Below are 19801 nucleotides of genomic sequence, written 5' to 3' on the forward strand. Positions count from 1 at the left end.
ATCAAAGGTTGTAAAAGGAAAAAAGCTGGAATAAGATTTTTGGGCTGTGTGTGTAGAAGGTCAAACATTTATTTTCAAAGTTTCAGCAAAATTGCTAGATTATGTACAACTGCATGAGGATGTGAGCTAGAATCCTAGTTCTATCTACAAGCAAGCTGTGTGACTTAGGGAAATTTACCTGATATCCCTAAACTTTGTTTCACCTTTTGTAAAATGATCTCAGCATTCTTACATAGATAAATTAGATAATATACATAAATCAGTTGCACAGTGCTGGTTAAGGGGTAAGGACTCAGTGAATGGTAACCCCAGGCAGATCACCTGAAGTCCACCTTAGGCTACATTCTTCTCTACCCACACCACACTGAAGTATTTAACAATTAAACTGCGATCTGAGAGGGTTCAGTGATATATGTAGTTACAAGACAAGGGAGAGAACTAGCAAACTAAAAAACCACAGGATATGTGAAAACTGGATAAGCAGGTTTATTTTTAAGTTGTGGTAAATTACACATAGCATAAAATTTACTATCTTTACCATTTTTAAAAGATTTATTTATTTGAGAGAGAGAGAGCATGTGCGAGCAAGGGGAGGAGCAGAAGGGGAGGGAGAGAGAATCTCCAGCAGATTCTGTGCTGAGCATGGAGCCTGACGAGGGGGTCAATCTAATGACCCTGGGATCATGACCTGAGCTGAAACCAAGAGTCAATGCTTAACCGATCGACCCATGCAGGTGGTCCTATCTTTACCATTTTTAAGTGTACAGTTCAGTAGTGTTGAGTATATTTGTACTGTTGTGCAATGAATCTCCAGAACTTTTTGCAAAACTTGTTGTGAAACTGCAACTCTATATCCATTAAACAACTACCCATTTTCCCCTCTCCGAGCCCTTGGCAACCACCATTCTATTTTCTTTTTCTATCGATTTGGCTACTCTAAATACCTCATGTAACCGGAATCACACAGTATTTGCCTTTTTGTGACTGGTATATTTCACTTAATATCATATCCTGAAAGTTTATCCATGTGGTAGCATGTGTCAGAATTTCCTTTTTAAGGCTGAATAATATTCCATGTACGTATATACCACATTTCGTTTATCCATTCACCATCAGTGGATACTTGGATTGCTTCCAGCTCCTGGTTATTGTGAATAATGCTGCTATGAACATGTTATGAATATGTCAAAACCTTGCTTTCAATTCTTTTTGATATACGCTCAGAAATGGAATTGCTGGATCACATGGTAATTTTAATTTTTTTGAGGAAACACCATACTATTTTCCACAGTGGCTGTACCATTTTACATTCCCACCTATAGTGCACAAAGTTTCCAATTTCTGCACATCCTTGCCAACACTTATTATTTTCCTTTTTAAGTAGTAGTCATCTAAAGTGTATGAGGTGATGACTCATTGTGAGTTTGACTTACATTTCCCTAATGATTAGTGATATTGAGCATCTTTTCATATGCTTGTTGGCCATTTGTATGTCTTCTTTGGAGAAGTCTCTATTTAAAAATGGAACTGTCCATTTCTAGACTGGTTAAGTAGTATTCATTCATTCATTCCACAAACTTTCACTGGATGCTTACTATGCCAGGGGGTGTCCCGAGTACACGACAGTGAAAAAGACAGAAAAGAAATCTACTGAACAATATCAATACTAGTTTGATGAATATCTGCCCATAAACACCATGCAGGCTTTACCAGATACCATAGCATGTGAATTCTTCCACCAATAGCTAGCATTAAAGGGGCAGCAAACTAATGCTAGAATTGCTTGGATCCAGCATATTAAGTAGGATAGGCATTTTCAAAGTGTGGGAATAAAATTCTATGTGATCTTAGGTTTTGCTAACCAGGTTAGGAGGGGCCAGAGAACCTTCCTATTGCACCTTAAATCATTTATCTACACGTAAATGAGCTTCATTTTGTCTCTTTTGTCTCATACCTTTTGTAAGGGCAGCAATATATTTTATTTGAGGTCTTCACTTTTTTGGTTTTGTTTTTATGATTTCAAATAGGATGGGAAACTTTGTGAGTAAAAATGGAATACAAAAACTACAAATCACAAAATGTCTGTGAGGGCTGGTTATGTTATACAACTAAGGGCTGGTATGTCTGTGAGATCTCCAATAAATAGTACTCACTTTTCCCCTAGATTCTGGAAAAAAATTGAAAAATAATGATCAAGTCCAGTATCACTGGAGACCAAGTTGGGAAAAGTAACTTGGTGGGAAAACCAGATGATCATGGTAATGGAACCCCAACCCCATAATTAGGCCATTCTCTTTTCTTTTCTTTTTTTTTTTTTTTAAGAATTTATTTATTTATTTGACAGAGAGAGACACAGCGAGAGAGGGAACACAAGCAGGGGGAGTGGGAGAGGGAGAAGCAGGCTTCCCGCCAAGCAGGGAGCCCGATGCAGGGCTCGATCCCAGGACCCTGAGATCATGACCTGAGCCGAAGGCAGAGGCTTAATGACTGAGCCACCCAGGCACCCCCATCTTCTTTTCAAACAACACAGATGGGAAGACTTTCCCAATCCCTTCACACTAAGGAGTAACATCAGTGGGATGGGGTAGTAAGAAAACCGTGACAACAGGTGTTAATAGGGCTTCGGTCTAGGCTGGCTTTACCATAACTAGATGTGTTAAAAAGCGCAAGACACTTATTGCTATAGCTTAGTGCCACTAACTCCATATGGGAGAATGGATAGTGACAGAATAGATGGGGATAATAATGAAGTCCATATCTGAACATGACCTTTGTCAGTGCATATTTTCCCAGTTATTTATTGAACACCTTCTATGTGTCATGAGCTCGGGAGAGAGGTCATGAGGATGAGTAAATTGCCAAGCAGGACTTTTAGGGAGTTATGTAAATGAGGAACTAAGAGTAGGAGATTTGGAGCTAACTGGATCTGAGTTTGAGGTTTGGTTTCCTACTTACTGTGAAAATTTGGGTCCATTATTTGAAATCTCTAATCCTCAAAGCTGTTTTTTTGTTTGTTTGTTTCCTTTAAAAAACAAAAACTCGGGCGCCTGGGTGGCTCAGTTGGTTAAGCGACTGCCTTCGGCTCAGGTCATGATCCTGGAGTCCCTGGATCGAGTCCCGCATCGGGCTCCCTGCTCGGCAGGGAGTCTGCTTCTCCCTCTCCCACTCCCCCTGCTTGTGTTCCCTCTCTCGCTGTGTCTTTCTCTGTCAAATAAATAAATAAAATCTTTAAAAAAAAACAAAAAAACAAAAAAACAAAAAAACCAAAAAAACAAAAAAACAAAAAAACCAAAAAAACAAAACAAAACAAAAAAAACTCTACCATATGAAGGTGATGTGAAGATTAGATATTATCTGTGAAATGTTCATCATAGTTCCTGGAGAATAGATCATGCTCTATAAATGTTAATTAATACTATTCTTGGCAACGTGGAGGAACTGAAATGTTTATAGGCAGAAAAGAAGAATATTTCAAGTTCAACAAGAGAAATGAAATGAGAGTGATCTGGCATAGAGATGGACTAGTGAAGGGTGCTTCTGGGACCACCACAGGTCCTCACTATCTTCAACCAGACAAAATTGGCTGCCCATTAGAGGAATAAGAAATCTGTCTCCAGATGCTTTCTATGCCCCATGGATTCCTTACTCAGGAATAAGGCACTGAGGATAATATTAGTTGTAGAGTTATTTATCAGGCCACAGGGGTTACAGAGAAAAACACAGAAAATCTTATTAGGCAAACAAAATAGAATGCTTTCAAGGAAGCATTTTCTATTATTTAAAAGGAGGAAATATGTGGATGATGTTGAGAAATAAATTTCCATAACCCATTTTTAAAAACCCATAATTTATTCCAGAGAAATAAATACTACATCGTTGAACACTCTTTTCAGGGACCTTTTCACTTCTCTGTTTCTTAAGGAATAGATTAATGAGTTCAGCATGGGTGAGATGATATTATTTAATATCTGCACCATGGCACCAAGCAAGGGGTTGGGTGTGGGCTGCAGATAGATGATGATTACAGGACCATAGGCACAGAGGATTGCAGTGAGGTGGGCACTGCAGGTGGAGAAAGCTTTCTGCCTGCCCTCTGCTGATCGGATTCTCAGAATGGCAATCCCAACGCGTGTAGGAGACACAAACACTGAACCAAAGCATTAAAGCCAGAAAGCCAACATTGTGGAGCCCATTCTCTGGGCCAGGGAGCTGTCAGCACAGGCCAGGGGTGAGACAGCAGGAATGTCACAGAAGAAGTAGTCCACCCGGCTGGAGCCACAGTAGGTTAACTGAAAGGTGAAGGAGGTCGGGATGGTGGCATGAAGGCAACCCACCAACCAGGCTGCCATGACCAAGCCGATACAGACCCCAGGTCTCATGATGAGCGTATACCTCAGTGGGTGACAGATGGCCACAAAGCAGTCATATGCCATCACAGAATAGAGGCAGCCTTCGCTAGACCCCAGGAAATGGTAGAAGAAGAGCTGAGCTGCACAGCCCTCATAAGAAATGGCTTGGCTTTGGCCAGAGAGATAGGATAGCATCTTGGGACAGGTTACAGATGGGAACAAGATGTCAAAAATAGATAGGAGTCCCAGGAAGAAATACATGGGGGTGTGAAGGGTAGAAGAAGAAACAATTGCTGTAAGGATGAGTAAATTGCCAAGCAAGGTGAAGAGGTAAATAAATGAGAAGATGACAAATAGCACAGTTTCCAGTTCCTCTGTCTGAGGTATTCCCAGTAGAATAAACTCATGGCGCTCTGTGTGATTCCTCATGTTCCTGGAGCAGACAAGATGATGAAAGCATGAATGTAGAGGCGACTCGTGGCAGATACAATACCAACACATTAATCACCACCAATATATTTTTTTAATTTCTTTTAAAGATTTTATTTTTAAGTAATCTCTATACCCAACATGGTGTTTACACTTAAAACCCCGAGATCAAGAGACACATGCTTGCCAACTGAGCCATCCAGGTGCCCCAATCTTTGTTTAAATATAAATATGATGCTGAAATTAAGAATTAGGGATTCGGTCAAAGACATTTAGGGGGTGGAAAAGCAAATCTATGCTTTTATATCTCAAGATATCATCTTCCTTCATGAATATGGATACAAAGCAATATGAAACACCACCATGGTGAAATACTGAATGGGCTAAGGGAAAAAAGACCTCAATATTGAACAGATGAACATAATTTAATTAACATCCACAACCAATTATACAGCAATAAATGCCTTAAACTAGACTAGCCTGGAAGCCTCATCCTCCTGATTCCTTTTCAGAACATCCCTAGGGTTACTCAAAGCCATGGTCAAATGCCCTAAATATTCATCAAAGGTTAATGTGGGCACCCACACCTTTGATGACAGCAATGCATTGTGGTTCAGTGCAATGAGCATTAGAATTTGGATCATATTAATATTATTCTAATTAAATATATTTCTTAGTTTGAGCATTTTCTTACTTGGTAATGCTCATTTGAAAGAAAAGAAACTGAATCTGGATGTCATCCTGGGGTTTTAAATTGTTGAGATTAGCAGCTAAATTGTATTATTGGGAAGGTCAATTTTAGTGAAGTTACATCACATATAAAGATGCAGCTATGGGATATTTAATACTTGCTAAGAGTTGGAATTTTTTTTTATTCTTATGTTAATCCCCATACATTACATCATTAGTTTTAGATGAAGTGTTCCATGATTCATTGTTTATGCATAACACCCAGTGCTCCATGCAGAATGTGCCCTCCTCAATACCCACCACCAGGCTAACCCATCCTCCCACCCCCCTCCCCTCTAGAACCTTCAGTTTGTTTTTCAGAGTCCGTCGTCTCTCATGGTTCATCTACCCCTCCAATTTCCCCCACTTCATTCTTCCCCTCCCGCTACCTTCTTCTTCTTTTTTTTTTCTTAACATATATTGCATTATTTGTTTCAGAGGTACAGATCTGTGATTCAACAGTCTCACACAATTCACAGCGCTCACCATAGGACATACCCTCCCCAGTGTCTATCACCCAGTCACCCCATCCCTCCCACCCCACCCCCCACTCCAGCAACCCTCAGTTTGTTTCCTGCGATTAAGAATTCCTCATATCAGTGAGATCATATGATACATGTCTTTCTCTGTTTGACTTATTTCACTCAACATAATACCCTCCAGTTCCATCCACGTCGTTGCAAATGGCAAGATCTCATTCCTTTTGATGGCTGCATAATATTCCATTGTATATATATACCACTTCTTCTTTATCCATTCATCTGTCGATGGACATCTTGGCTCTTTCCATAGTTTAGCTATTGTGGACATTGCTGCTATAAACATTGGGGTACACGTACCCCTTCGGATCCCTACATTTGTATCTTTGGGGTAAATACCCAGTAGTGCAATTGCTGGATTGTATGGTAGCTCTATTTTCAACTTTTTGAGGAACCTCCATACTGTTTTCCAGAGTGGCTGCACCAGCTTGCATTCCCACCAACAGTGTAGGAGGGTTCCCCTTTCTCCGCATCCCCGCCAAGAGTTGGAATTTTTGAATTCTTAGTGCAATAAAAGTATTTTAATTCTGCAACTGTTCTGTGTTTTCTGCTTTTTATTTTTATTTGATTCTGGTAAGAAAACTTACAATGAGGTCTACCTTCCTGACAGATTTTTAAGGATACAATATTGTTAACCATAAGCACGATGTTGTGCAGCAGATCTCTAGAATTTATTCATTTTGCCTTACTGAGAGTTTATACCCTTTGATCTGCTCCCATTTTCTCTCTCATCCCTGCCCTGGCAACCACCATTCTTCACTTTGTTTCTTTTTTTTATGTTCAATTAGCCAACAGTAGTACATCATTAGTTTTGATGTAGTGTTCAACAATTCAGTAGTTGCCTGTAACACACAGTGTTCATCACAACACGTGGCTCCTTAATGCCCATCACCCTGTTACTCCATCCCCCCCGCCTCCCTTCTGTAACCCTTAGTTTGTTCCTGGAGTCCAGAGTCTCTCATGGTTTGTCTCCCTTTCTGATTTCTATGAGTTTAACTATTTGTTTCATTTTAAAGGAAAAAGTCTCAAAACAGAGCATGCTGAGAATCAGGAACTGCTGCTAGGGTGTGCTGTGGTCAATTAGCTGTCTTACAATGCTGGCATTCAAAAGTGCTTGTGACTTGTCCCAAAAGAGATGATGTTTTCACTTTCAGCTTTTACTTTTGTGATTCGTTTTTTGGAAATCCAAAGTATATGAAAATTGTCTAATTATAATTTCCTGACTTCTAATTATAATTCCTGATTGAGGGGCGCCTGGGTGGCTCAGTCGTTAAGCCTCTGCCTTCGGCTCAGGTCATGATCCCAGGGTCCTGGGATGGAGCCCCGCATCGGGCTCCCTGCGCTGCGGGAAGCCTGCTTCTCCCTCTCCCACTCCCCCTGCTTGTGTTCCCTCTCTCGCTGTCTCTCTCTCTGTCAAGTAAATAAATAAAATCTTTTAAAAAAGTAATTCCTGATTGATTTACTTGACCCTCTTTTACACCTGAATTTGTCACTAAATCTGTAGTATTTATCACAGCGCTTGTAAATAGCTGGCGTTTAAATATTTGTTAGGTAGGTAAATGAACAAAAAGTTGGAAATTAGTTTGTGGTTATAGTTTGACTGTAAGTTCCATGAAGAGGCCGTGTCTATTCTTGTTCAGCACTGTATCTCTAGAATTTAGAAAGTAGTAGCACCCCCCAAAATGTGTGTGTTTGAATAGAACTTTAGAATGCTCTGAAATGATTCCTTTTGTCTTCAGACTACTTTAAGTCTTTATTATTAACCTTGGGAATCAATGGCTGTGGTGAGCCTCCTTTTGGCTTGAGGGTCCATGAAGGGAAATTAGGTACACAATGTAGAGTATCTAATTCCTGAACTAGAAAAGATAGGATGAGCCTTGAACATCTTCATAATTGCCAGTAACTCATCGTTGTCTCTTGCTGGGGGAAAAACATGTAAGTCATAGAAAGAAGAATGGACCTTCCTGAAGAGAAGGAAAAGGAGGAAGTCATGATTGGTGGAAAGTTCTGTAGCAAAAATAAAAGGATGTAAAAAGGAATTAGTGTAAAAATACTAAAATCAGACAAAAATTATTCACACAACCATAGTTCTAGATTGAGATTATGCGTCTTAGTTCATGTGATAATTAGAGCTAGAACAGCATTATCGCAATATATTGATGCAATTGATTAGAGACTCGGTTTATTGCATTCAGTTCTTTGAGTCGTTGGGTTTCTGGTTGGAGGGAAGCCAGTGTTCCTTAGTTTTTTCTCAGATGATTTTTGAGTATTTCCAGTGAGAGATCATCTGAACCTGAAGTCAGTTTGTACTTGTGCTGAAGCTGTTACAGAAAGATTCATGGCCCCTGGTGGCCCCAGGCTCTGAATTATCCATCTTTTTACATAGTCACCCTTGTAGACTTCAGAACAATTTCGGTCTAGGTTCCATGAACAGAGAGAGCTAGTAGAATGCTGCTGTGAGGGAATGGTGATAAGGGAAGACAAGACTTTTGTGCCAGGCAGATTTGATTTGAAGTCTAGGCTCTTGGGGTCCCTAGGCGGATCATTCAATTGAGCATGTGACTCTTGGCTTCAATTCAGGTCATGATCTCAGGGTCATGAGATCAAGCCCCATGTCAGGCTCTTGCTCAGTGGGGAGTTTCCTTCTCTCCCTCTCCTGACCCTCCTTCCTTCTCTCAAATAAATAAATAAATCTAAAAAAGAAAAGAAAAGAAATATATTTTCTCCATGTCAGGGAATATATCTAATTCTTTAATCCTAAGCAACTGTGTGGTGCTTGGAACATGAAAGTTACTGAATTAAGTCTTGATGAACAAAAAAGAATAAATGAATGCATTCCTGTGTGCTGTTTGATAGAGTGAATGGAGGAAAGGATTCTAGTCATTGCCTAAAATGAGAAGGAAGCTCTTGACTGTGATTTCTTCCAATAATCCTTGCTACTCATGATTCCAGAGTGAAAGTCAAAGTGAAAAATTGAGAAAGATGGGGAGATGCTCTGAGACTTACGTGGTCAAATGGTCATGACTGGCTCAAGTAAGGAAAACAAAAATTTCCCTCCTTTTATCTTCAGTTTCTTCTATAGAGGTGTGGGGCTCTCCATTTCAAACATCTCTCTTCCCTGGGACTGGACTTGGGTGCTCTAGCTGTAGACCCCAACTGCTCTTTTGCATTCAGACTCATACAGAAGGAGGATGCTATACATTCAACGACTGTCCTATCACCTAGTGTGATTTCCTCAGAGTTAACAGAAGCAAAATGATCTTCTACCTTTGTCAGACTTTAAATTATCTCATAGTCCCTCTGGAGCCCCATCCATGATATAGTCCAAGACTCAGGGAATAGGAGCCCTCCGAGCACAGGGAGCAATTAAATGCTGGGTGTTGAGAGAGTTTAAGAGTGAAAAAATAGTACATGGTAATCAAGATAATCTTGAAAGGAATTGGGAGTCAAAGAGCTTGTGGTTCCTCCAACCACCCTATTTTTCTACTCTGCGTATACTTCTCATGGAATCCTTTTGTTCTTTACAAGCCTCAGAGATTTGGCCACTTCTCTGTCATTTTTCCCCCCAATTTCTACCTATTGCCTTTTTGGTTGTAGAAGAAATTCTAGCGTGGTGAAAAAGTATCCACCTTGGAGCCAGAAGATTCTGGTATAAAGAACAAGCCTGTTACTCATTAGCTATAAGCCCTTGAGAAGGTCAGTAGTCCTTTCTGAACCTTAATATAGGTTATAATATGGAGTTATAATAGTATTTCACAGGGTGATGGTGAGGAGTAAATGAAACAATGCTTACACAGTTCCTGACACAAACTACTTGCTCCTACAATTTTTAAAGAAAATGGTGGGAATGTAGATTTATCTTCATCATTAGAAACTTTGCTTTCCCCCCCCCTTACTCCTGCCTTACCCAATTTTAGGATGAAGTTTTGTTTCCTTTGTCTGTTGGCTTAATTTTTTGTTGTTTGTTGTTTTTTTTTTTAGTTGTGTTTGTTTTAACTACTAGTAATTATAGTGAAAGACATGGTAAGTAACAGAAACAAAACTAACATTTCTGGAGTTAGTAAAAATGTAAGAAGTCTAGGAATCCTTCTCAAAATAATAGCCTGTTCTCTAGAGACTCTAAATGATATAAGATTTCCAGACTCTCAGCATTTAACCAGGCCAACCAAGAAAGGGAAAAAAGACCCAAGAAAGGGAAAGTGGAACTAACATTTAAAGAGTGCTTATTTGTGACAGACGTCTTTAAAAATCTTATTTTATTTAATTCTCACCACATAGATATAGGGTAAGTATCATTAGTCTACTTCGCAAATGATGATATGGATCACCAGAGAAGTTAAGTTCCTTCCTCGAGATTACACAACTATTCAGTAGTAGAGGTAAGAATGGAGCCTAGACTCATGGACTGAATTCAATGGCAAAACCAAGTTGATATGAAAACATCAGAACCTGATTCTTAGTTTTCTTTACAATTTTTGAGCCTCTGGATAAGGAAGGTATGCCTTCTATTGATCCTCAGGGATTTAGACCCATGGGCTTCATCCTGCCTGTCTCCTTTTGTACTTATTTGTGCTTCTTTGCCCAAAGTATATTTGCTTGTAGTCGATGGAAATTATTACTCTTAAACAATAGTCAGCATCTTCTAAGGAGTTTCTGACAAGCAACTAAGTGGTTTTGTGATGACAGGCATTATCCCTGTGTGAAATTAAAGCTCTTCATCTTACTATGTAAATTATCTAGCACTGGTTTCTAATAAGAATTCAATATACAGTAGCTAGATCCGTATTTTTTTTCAATTCATCCTATTGATTATTCATCCATCTATGATAAATTCCTGTTGGGCTCCATTTTCATGTGATCTCTCCAAGCATAAAATTTGCAAGTTACCCCAGTGATTACATAAAAATGATGGCTATTAATTGCAATTGTTATCACTGATTGGTCAGGTAATAAATGCTTATAAGACTTGTGTACATTTCTAAGCATTTATTCATTTGATCTTTTGAAATCTATCTTACAATATCTATGATGGATAGCAATCACAAGACCTAAGAGTATACAGCCATCAGCATTTATATGTATTTATTCATTAATCAAATAATTTTATGCATTTTAGGCATTTCTTTACTTAAGGATTTAAAAGTTTTAAGAACACATAAGGGCTCAAGTATGATAAGAACAAGAGGAAGTCTTAGATGAATCACTGAGGAAACATTAGGAGAGAGAAAAACAACAGGAGACTTATAAGAAACTCCATGATGATAAGAGACATAAGAGAGAGAGAACAGCAGGAAATGAGGGGATGATCAAAACAGCTTGTTCTGACCTTATTAAGTATCTCCCCTTTTTTAAAAAATATTTATTTATTTGAGAGAGACCACATGAGCAGAGGGAGGGGCAGAGGGAGAGGGACAAGCAGACTCCCCACTCAGCAGGAAGCCCGACATGAGGTTCCAACCCAGGGGCCCTGAGATCACGACCTGAGCCAAAGTCAGACATTTAACCAACTGAGACACCCAGGTGCCACTGTGCTAAGTATTTCTATGCTGTAACACAAACAGCTCTTCTGTCAAGAAGGGAAATGACTGTCGAAAGAACTGGATGAAAATAAGCAGCGTTCTATGATCAACACACATAAGCATAAATAGGGCATATGTGTTGCCCTGGTAGGTGCTGAAATGGATCAGACACTGTTCTCATAATTACAGACCTTTCCTTCCACTTTGTGTAAATATACTTTGCATATTCAAAAGAAGATTGTTGGCCTTAAAAGTTTACTCTTCTTATTGATCATAATCAGGTATTAGGGAAGATAAGGAGTGTGTGTGTGGCACAGAGCCCAAATACCTGTCATGAATAATAGAGAAATTCATTACTTTCTCCTGTAAAATCTGTGCAAATGCAGTGGTTCTACTCCATGAAAGCCTCAGGGACTTAGGACCCTTCTGTCTCGTGGATTCTCCATTTTAGGGGTTTTCACCCTAGTCTTCATAGTCTAAAGTGGCTCAGAATATATCTGCATTCCCATCAGTGAATAGGAAGAGGGGAAAGTGAGGAGGAGGTCATAATCTTTTCTTTGAAAGGATGTGGTGTGAAGTTGCACACATCATTCTTTATTTCTCATTGGCCAGGACTTAGTCCTAAGGTCGCACCTAGTTTTAAGGGAGGCTGGGAAATGTCTTTATTCTGAATGGCCACAGACTTGGCTCATCTTGCGCTAAACTTGAGAATTGACATTGGAGGATACTTAGCAGCATGCAGTCACAAGGACAGATTTTTGAGTGGAGACACCTAATCTAAAGCAGGTTGTATTTATTCCCTATTATATTACAAATTTTGTTTTCCTTAAGCACTTATACTACTGGATATTTTCTTGTTTATTTACTTGCTTATTTGTTTATTGAATATTTCCTCCCCCTGCAATGTAAACTCCAGCTAGGGAAGGGTCTTTGTGTTTTGTTATTGCCACTATGCCAATGTTTAGAACAATGCTTTGCCTACGGTAGAAGTCCAATAATTATATGTTGACTAAAAGAATGAATTACATGTTCTCTTTCAAAATCTGATCATTGGATTCATTTAATAGTCTATATGCAAAGAGTGAAATTCTTCATGTGTTTACACTAAGTATGAATAAACAGATAAATAAAATGTATTCATATTTTTAATAGCTATAAAGGTCTGTTTAATTATGTATATTGTGCCAGGTTCAGAGGCTTTTCATGTAAGTGTTCTTCCAATAACCAGCATCATATGTATGTTTCCTGATTCAGTTCCTTCCGACCCAGCTGCCATGTATAGTCTGTGGAATTTCTCTAGTCCAGCTGTGTCAGATGATTTTTCCAGCATTTCCGTGTTGTTGACCAGACACTGTAGCCAACAGAAGTTATAGTCAGGAGAACCAATACCAGATGTGGTTTCTACCAAGAGAAAAGGATCATTCCCTCTCACAGTTAGTTTGGTACATGTAAAGAACGTAGTCCTAAAGCCTAATAATGATAAAATAGAATCTGTGCTTATATTGTGCTTTACTGTTGTGGGTATACACATGCGCGTGCACACACACACACACACACAGATATCACCTCCATTAAGATCCACTGGATCTTTAATATAAACCCAGGGAGGTAAGTACGCCATTATTTTCATTTTACAAATAAGACAAAAAACTCAGAGAAAGTAAATACGAATGACATCGCAGAGACCAAAATCAACCTGAGTTTTCATACGCATATTCTCTTTACCCTATACATATTCTCAATGGCAATATGATTCTTTCTTTGTCAGATTTAACATCATTCTGAAATAAAGAAGACATAAGAAACTTGATCCCTTCTAGTGTCCTTTAGCCAGGAAAATGAGCATAGGTGTTCTCATTTACTTACATTGTTACCCCCACTATCAAAAAACCCAAAAAACAAAAACAAAAAACCCCCAAAACAAAACCAAACACCTTAATTTTATGATCCTGATGAAAAACCCATAAACCACCCATGACTGGAAGGCTTGGTCCCTGTGAGCATTGCCCTGTCTCCTCGCCAACCCCCCTTCACCCTTCTCCCCCATGATGTTAGGAAGGATGCAATCTTGGGACAAATGACTCAAATTAGAGATGAAGAGGCAATGATATAATGTTCATAAAGTTCAGGTTCTACCACACAGTATTATTAGTAGGGCCGAGTGCAAAGTAAGCCTTTGATAATTAAGTCTGTTACAGAAATAGGATGTGATTGTTGATGTTCAAGCATTTCACTGGTTAAAAAAAAAACCTCTTCCCCCTTTGCCTATCCTCTGATGGTTCCCTCACTGAGACTAGGCAAAGGAAAACAAACAATGAATCATGGAACACCACATCAAAAACTAATGATGTACAGTATGGTGACTAACATAACATTATAAAATAAAAAAAAAAAAAAAAGGAAAACAAGCAAACATTCTAGGGTTGAAGAATTTTCCCTTGATCCCTTAATCAAGTAGTTGCTACTTTATAACCGGTCCCTAGAAGGGGCAGGTCATCCCAGAAATTTTGACAGCCGCTGTTTTCTCCTGGCTGTGACTCAGAGCTCTCAGACTGTGGGAGAAGGTAGGTGACTGGCAGCCGTAGCTGGGGCTGGATCCCACCCCTTCACCCTGATGGCTGAGACCCGTTCTTTCCCCATTGCCAAATCTGCAGGGGCTTGTTTTAACTGCAAGCCCAAGGGGCGGGGGGTGCGGGTATTGAGTCCTGGTGTTAGGTCCCTGGGAGTTTTCTGCAGGTTTGGCAGTTTAGGGGGAGTCTTATGGGGGCTGGATAAGGGATTTAGGCATCCCTGATCCTCTCAAGGTCCTTTTTTTTTTTTTTTTACTTTCCTTCTCTTTTATTTTACTTTTCTCTCTTTCTTTCTTGTAGAAAATTGATGTTTTCTCAATTTTATCTAATTTTATGCTGTGGAAATGGAGTTTAAAACCTCCCCCACTCGCGACCCCAGCCAGATTGCAGACCCTAACCCCTTTCATATAGAGATATTCAAGGGGCTGACTCTGATCCCTTCTGTTAATGCTTGGACACTGCAAATCTGGAACTGAAATTTTACAGAGTAAATCTACGTAAGCCCCACTACGCATTCAAATCGCCTCCTGGTCTGGATCACGAGTTTTCAGCTGTTTTCCTGCAACAGGCTGCAGGGGTGTGGCTCGCTGCGCCATAGCTCGCCGGCTCCTCCCTCTCCCTGGCGGGTGCTGAACCGCAAGGTGCCGGGACTCCTGGATTCCTGAGGGTCCACCTTAACACGCAGCCCCCGGCTCAGGGAGCTCCCTCTATGTTCCCAGCTGTCTCGGATTGCCTTTGACCTTGGTCAGCTGCTGTGGTCAGTCTTTGCCTACCTGTTGCTAGGTGCATTTCTGAAATGGTGGGGGAGAAGCTGCAGAAGAACAAATTTTCCTCAGTGAGGGATTTGTTCTGAGGGCATAAGGCTGTTTATTTTTGTAGGAGACACCTCTCTGCTCTGTCTCTTCACCTGAAAGCCACCCTTGGTGAGTATTGCCAAGCCTTAGGGCTTTGCTTGCCTGTCGGGTTTCTTCAGCTGTTGTACCCCTGTGTCCTGGGTCCTTCTCCTGCTTTAAGCTTCCTACTGATGTTACTAAAAATTCTTCCTTCCCCAGCGCCAGCCTGTTGCACCAGAGACCTCACCCCAGTCAAGCATCTATCTGCATGATAACCCTTTTCCTGAGCATTCTCTCCTCTCCCTACAGCTGCTACTGCTCTCTGTGTTTCTATCAATTGCGAGTCATTTAGCCACACGCAGTTTTTATCCAGTTCTTCAAAATAACAAATATGGAACCCAAAGCCTGATGTATTGGTGCTGACTTGTGGAGATGGGACACGATATACAAGAAGCACCAATGCTATCAGACAGATGAGTCACATGGACATTGCTCTGAATGGGGGTAGGATGTGAGGTTTTAAATGGTGATTGGGATGAGCATAGAGGGCCTAGAAGTATTTCTGCCACAATCTTCAGGATCCTTGAGTGGGGGTGTTGTTCTAGGAAGGAAAGTTGCCTTTCTCAAGAGCCTACATGTTTTTCTGGACTGTGAGTTCCTGAGTGAAGCTTGGGCTTTCCCATGACTCATCTGCCCTGGGACTCTGGATAAGCACATCAGTTTCACTTTCCTTCAGCATTCTTTGTGCACCAGGCAATTCTATTTTAGTTCCTTAAGTTGTATTTTCAGTGAAAAGTCCCCTAACTGGTGCTGGAGATTGCACCTTATGTCACCCTTGACAGAACAGGGAGAGGCAAGGTCACAAGTGATTCTGTTCAGAGTGGTCGGAGGGCAGCTTCCAGGGCTACTAGGGCCAATGACTAGGACCAGACCCACCTGCTAATTCTCCGGATAAAAGAATCATAATGTAAATCATAGTCTAGGTATATAAATTTATCTCCTTGTTACCATATCACATGAAGTGGTTGTCCAAGATTATAATAAAATTTGGAAGATACAGTTAGGATGACATGATTTAAAATAGAGGACATGTTGCATATATGATATTTATATATGTATATTAGAATATCTTGGACAGAGGAAACAAACAGTGATTTCAATTATGAGCCCCAAAAGAAAAGTCACGAGATAAATGACCTAAGTTGCAGGGGACCATTTTGGATCAAGCATTTTCTTGCGAAGCAGGTCTCTGGGTAGCATGAACCAAAGTAACAGCCAAGGTCTATTTAACAACCGTAATAATTAAAACAGGAACAATATTTCCTTGTATTAAATACACTTTCGAAAAAGTGAAATTGGTATTTGAACCAGCCTCAGGTGTTTCAGAGACTTCCTGTTTAGTGGGGACTTAGTGAATCTTCAGCTTCCCCATTTGGGTCTGGTGTTTAGGAGGTGGCTTACCATTGGTATCTTTGTCCCCTTCTTTATAGCTTTTTTCTCCTTCCAGCTCCAACATCAATCCTCTGAATATATTCTTATGCTGGACAGAAGCACATAAAGTCTGGTATTTGAATAGATAATCCCCAACATATCACTGTATTCATGATGTGTCTTTTCCACAGCAACCCTGCATCACCATGGTGCTCCCTGGTGGTCTACTAACCCGCAAAGAGGAACCAGGTAAGCCTGATTCATGACCCTTACTTGCCACTGTATCTTGGCATCTGGCCCCATGCCTGGCAGACAGGAAGACTTCTGTTAAAGTTTGTTCACCTCTTGAACCCTGGTCTATCTCCAGTACCCTTGAAGAGCATCTGTGTGACCTTGTCCATTCGTGAGTTCGTGGCTGGTGTGTCTGCTACCTTAAACTATGAAAATGAGGAAGATGTTCCTTTGGAGACCTTCTTTGTGTTCCCCATGGATGATGACTCAGCTGTCTACAGCTTTGAGGCCGTGGTGGATGGGAAGAAAATTAAAGCAGAATTACAGGAGAAGAGGAAGGTACTAGGGATGAGTAGATTATCTCTCCCCTTCTTATTTCCTTCATGCATACTCTTAGGATCTCTACAAATGCTCCTTCACAAAATGTGCTGATGTGGAATGCTTTCTTCTACTCCCCTCTAGCTGCTATTTTCCTAAAATCATCTGGAGGTGGGGGGGAGGGTGGGAATCAATCAGAGCCATTCAAAGTATAGCTGTGAGCTTGGCAGCACCAATCACAGGCCTTCTCCATCAGTTTTTGTTTCTTGTACTACCATCTCTTCATTCAAGCAAGCCACCTTTGCTATGGCCTCTCTTTCCCTGTTCTCCTTAGGCCCACAGCATCTATGAGAGTGCCATCAGCAACCGCCGCCAAGCTTTCCTATTGGAGGAGGACAAGTACTCCAGGGACGTCTTCTGTTGCAATGTGGGGAACCTGAACCCAGGGTCAAAGGTGGCGCTCACCCTGAAGTCCGTGCAGGAGCTGCCCTTGGAAGCAGATGGAGCCCTGCGCTATGTGCTCCCAGCTGTTTTGAATCCTCGATACCGTGGCTCTGGTGACTATTCTTTCCTTTTAAATCCCTGTGGTGGGTGATATAATTTGGGAAACCCCCTCAAGGTTGTAGGGGTGCTAAGAAGTGTGGGAAGGGGAAACAGAATTAAAGTCACTTTTTGTAGGATCGTTTGAGGACAGTTGCCTTGATATGAAGCCTCCTGTAGTCCCTTTGGAGGACCTGCCCTATACATTCAGCATGCTTGCCACCATCAGTTCCCAGCATGGCATTGAGAGGATCCAATCCAACTGCCCCTTCAGTCCTACTGAATACCTTGGAGAAGATAAGACGTCTGCCCAGGTAATTCATAAGAAAGCACTGTTATTGCCAGCACCCCTATTCTTTGGGTTCTGATCTTGTTCCTCACTCAGTCCTTCCAAAATGGTCCTTACTTTTCCCTGTTAACTAGAGGGAATCCCACTTTGTTCCTTCTTTATCCCCATTTCTTCTCCAAAGCCTTCTCTCCATTCTTGTCCCTGCTCCTGACCACACTTCCTCATGGAAGAAGCCTGTAGCTCTCAGCCCTGACCTCAGCCGCACGCAGCAAATGGTGATAGTTCTAATGTGGATCTTTTGCTTGTTCTTAACTCAGGTTTCCTTGGCTGATGGACACAAATTTGATCGAGATGTGGAACTCCTGATTTACTACAGTGAGGTGCACACCCCCACTGTTGCTGTGGAGATGGGGCAACCTAAAGACAACCCAGGTATTCTCTTTCTTCCTTTGTAGTGACCACCTAAAGGGGAGCTCCTGTCTTGGAATTACCCTCAAATTACCCTCACTTTTCTTTCCTCCTATCCAGTAGTGGGTAAAACATTCAAATAGCTTACATTATGGTGTGCAAAAATGGTTAGATACAATGAGAATCCATCTACATGATTATGTCTTGTAGGCAGATTTAAGTGGATCAGTAGATAATTGGATCAAGGACATGGACAAATAATTCACAAGAGGAAACACAACTAGTTTACAAATATAAATGACAATGATCAGTCTCTACAAGTGCAAATTAAGATTAAAAATAACTGGAAGTTTGTATCTCTTAATCCCTTTGATCTATTTCTATTCTATTCTATCCCCTTATGTATTATCTATTTTACTAAGAGGTATACACTTTCAGTTGCCAAATAAATAAGTCACAGAGATGAAGAGGAGAGCACAAGGAATAGAGCTGATAAGATTGTAATAATGTTGTTTGGTGGCGGATGGTGACTATACTTCTTGTGGTGAGTGCTGAGTAATGTATAGAGTTGTTGAATCATTACGTTGTATACCTGAAATTAATATGACACTATATGTTAATTATACTTCAATAAAAAAAGTAAATATTCATTTGTAGGAAAAAAATGAAATAAAAATAAAAATGTGATATTTTCACTTTTAAAACTATCAAAGATTTCCAAATCTGATAATGCCTCATCATCCATCTCCAGAGATTTTTTTCATCTCGCCCTAGTATCTTAACTTCTAAGACTAAGTGTAGTTTCTTAATAAATTTAGTTTCTTAATTTCTTTAATTTCTCATACTTTCTAAATTTTCCTGTCTATATGTGTACTTTTCTTTATGATTATAACTAGTATCACCCATATCAGTCTGTTGCTCTCTTGGGGCCTTCCTGGGCAGCCATGCCTCTGGATTGCAGGGACCATGAAGCCTAACTAGAAAGATACTGCCACTTCTGAAGAACTTCCCGCATTTGTCGAATGGAAGGGTGTTTGGGGACAGTCATAGTCAGGTTAGGTTCTTACTTCTGTAACTACAACCACTTTGAAGACAATTTCCTGCAGTTGGCCCTCCACAGGCCATTCTTCTCTCTCACTGTTAATGTTTGGCCAAAGCTGCCGAGAGCTCCTTAGTTTGTCCTCATTTGTTCAACCATTTTTCCTCCAGGCAAGCTGTCCATGCTAAAGCCGTTTAGAGGGGCTCCCAACCGCAACCAGGTTTGCTCTAGCTTCTCTTCCGTGAAGCTCCATGCTCTGTCTGTACATTAGTTGAGTCCTTTTGTACTGGTTCTGTCCTTTCCCTTTAGTGGGTTCCCCCTTGGGTGTCCATGAAATACTTCCACAGTAGTGGGGGTCTGGTATTCAGTCAGAATTATTTTAATCCACCACAGAAAGTTTTATAATCCTGAATCTTAAAAGGTATGAGTTGAGATCTCAGTTCCTTTCCTTCCAAGCAGTTCCCTTGGCCCTTGGCAGAATTCCTCATCTGTTCCTATGGTGGGCTCTTCAGGCCAGAGGGGGACATTGGGGGTAGCCTTTATGATCTTGTGAATCCCTTCTAGCAGGGCCACTCAA

The 19801-nt window shown here is 40.6% G+C and overlaps 2 protein-coding genes across 7 annotated transcripts in view; one reads left to right on the top strand and one right to left on the bottom strand.

The window, feature by feature from the left end:
- Positions 1–3848: 3848 nt before the first annotated feature.
- On the bottom strand, positions 3849–4817 carry LOC118013341 (olfactory receptor 148-like). Its single transcript, XM_035009184.1, is given in 3 exon segments — positions 3849–4131; positions 4133–4184; positions 4187–4817. Coding segments are annotated over 3 exon segments (927 nt in total). The 5' UTR covers positions 4779–4817.
- A 9267-nt stretch (positions 4818–14084) lies between these two features.
- Positions 14085–19801, top strand: part of VWA5A (von Willebrand factor A domain containing 5A) — a 37436-nt gene continuing 31719 nt past the window's right edge. For 3 of the 6 annotated variants that reach the window (XR_004679994.1, XM_035009181.1, XM_035009182.1), the window contains exons 1-6: positions 14598–15058; positions 16591–16648; positions 16767–16969; positions 17283–17505; positions 17627–17802; positions 18095–18209. Coding sequence is in view for 5 of the 6 variants with exons in the window: in XM_035009181.1 (XP_034865072.1) it covers positions 16606–16648; positions 16767–16969; positions 17283–17505; positions 17627–17802; positions 18095–18209 (760 nt within the window). In the remaining variant the exon portion in view is untranslated. Of the gene's footprint in view, positions 14130–14596; positions 15059–16590; positions 16649–16766; positions 16970–17282; positions 17506–17626; positions 17803–18094; positions 18210–19801 lie in introns of those variants that run through there. The other 3 variants (XM_035009179.1, XM_035009180.1, XM_035009178.1) reach the window with 3 other exon arrangements.

This window comes from Mirounga leonina, unplaced genomic scaffold (genome assembly GCF_011800145.1).
Source record: "Mirounga leonina isolate KUSES-001 unplaced genomic scaffold, KU_Mleo_1.0 Mir_153, whole genome shotgun sequence".
NCBI classification, from domain to species: Eukaryota; Metazoa; Chordata; class Mammalia; order Carnivora; family Phocidae; genus Mirounga; species Mirounga leonina.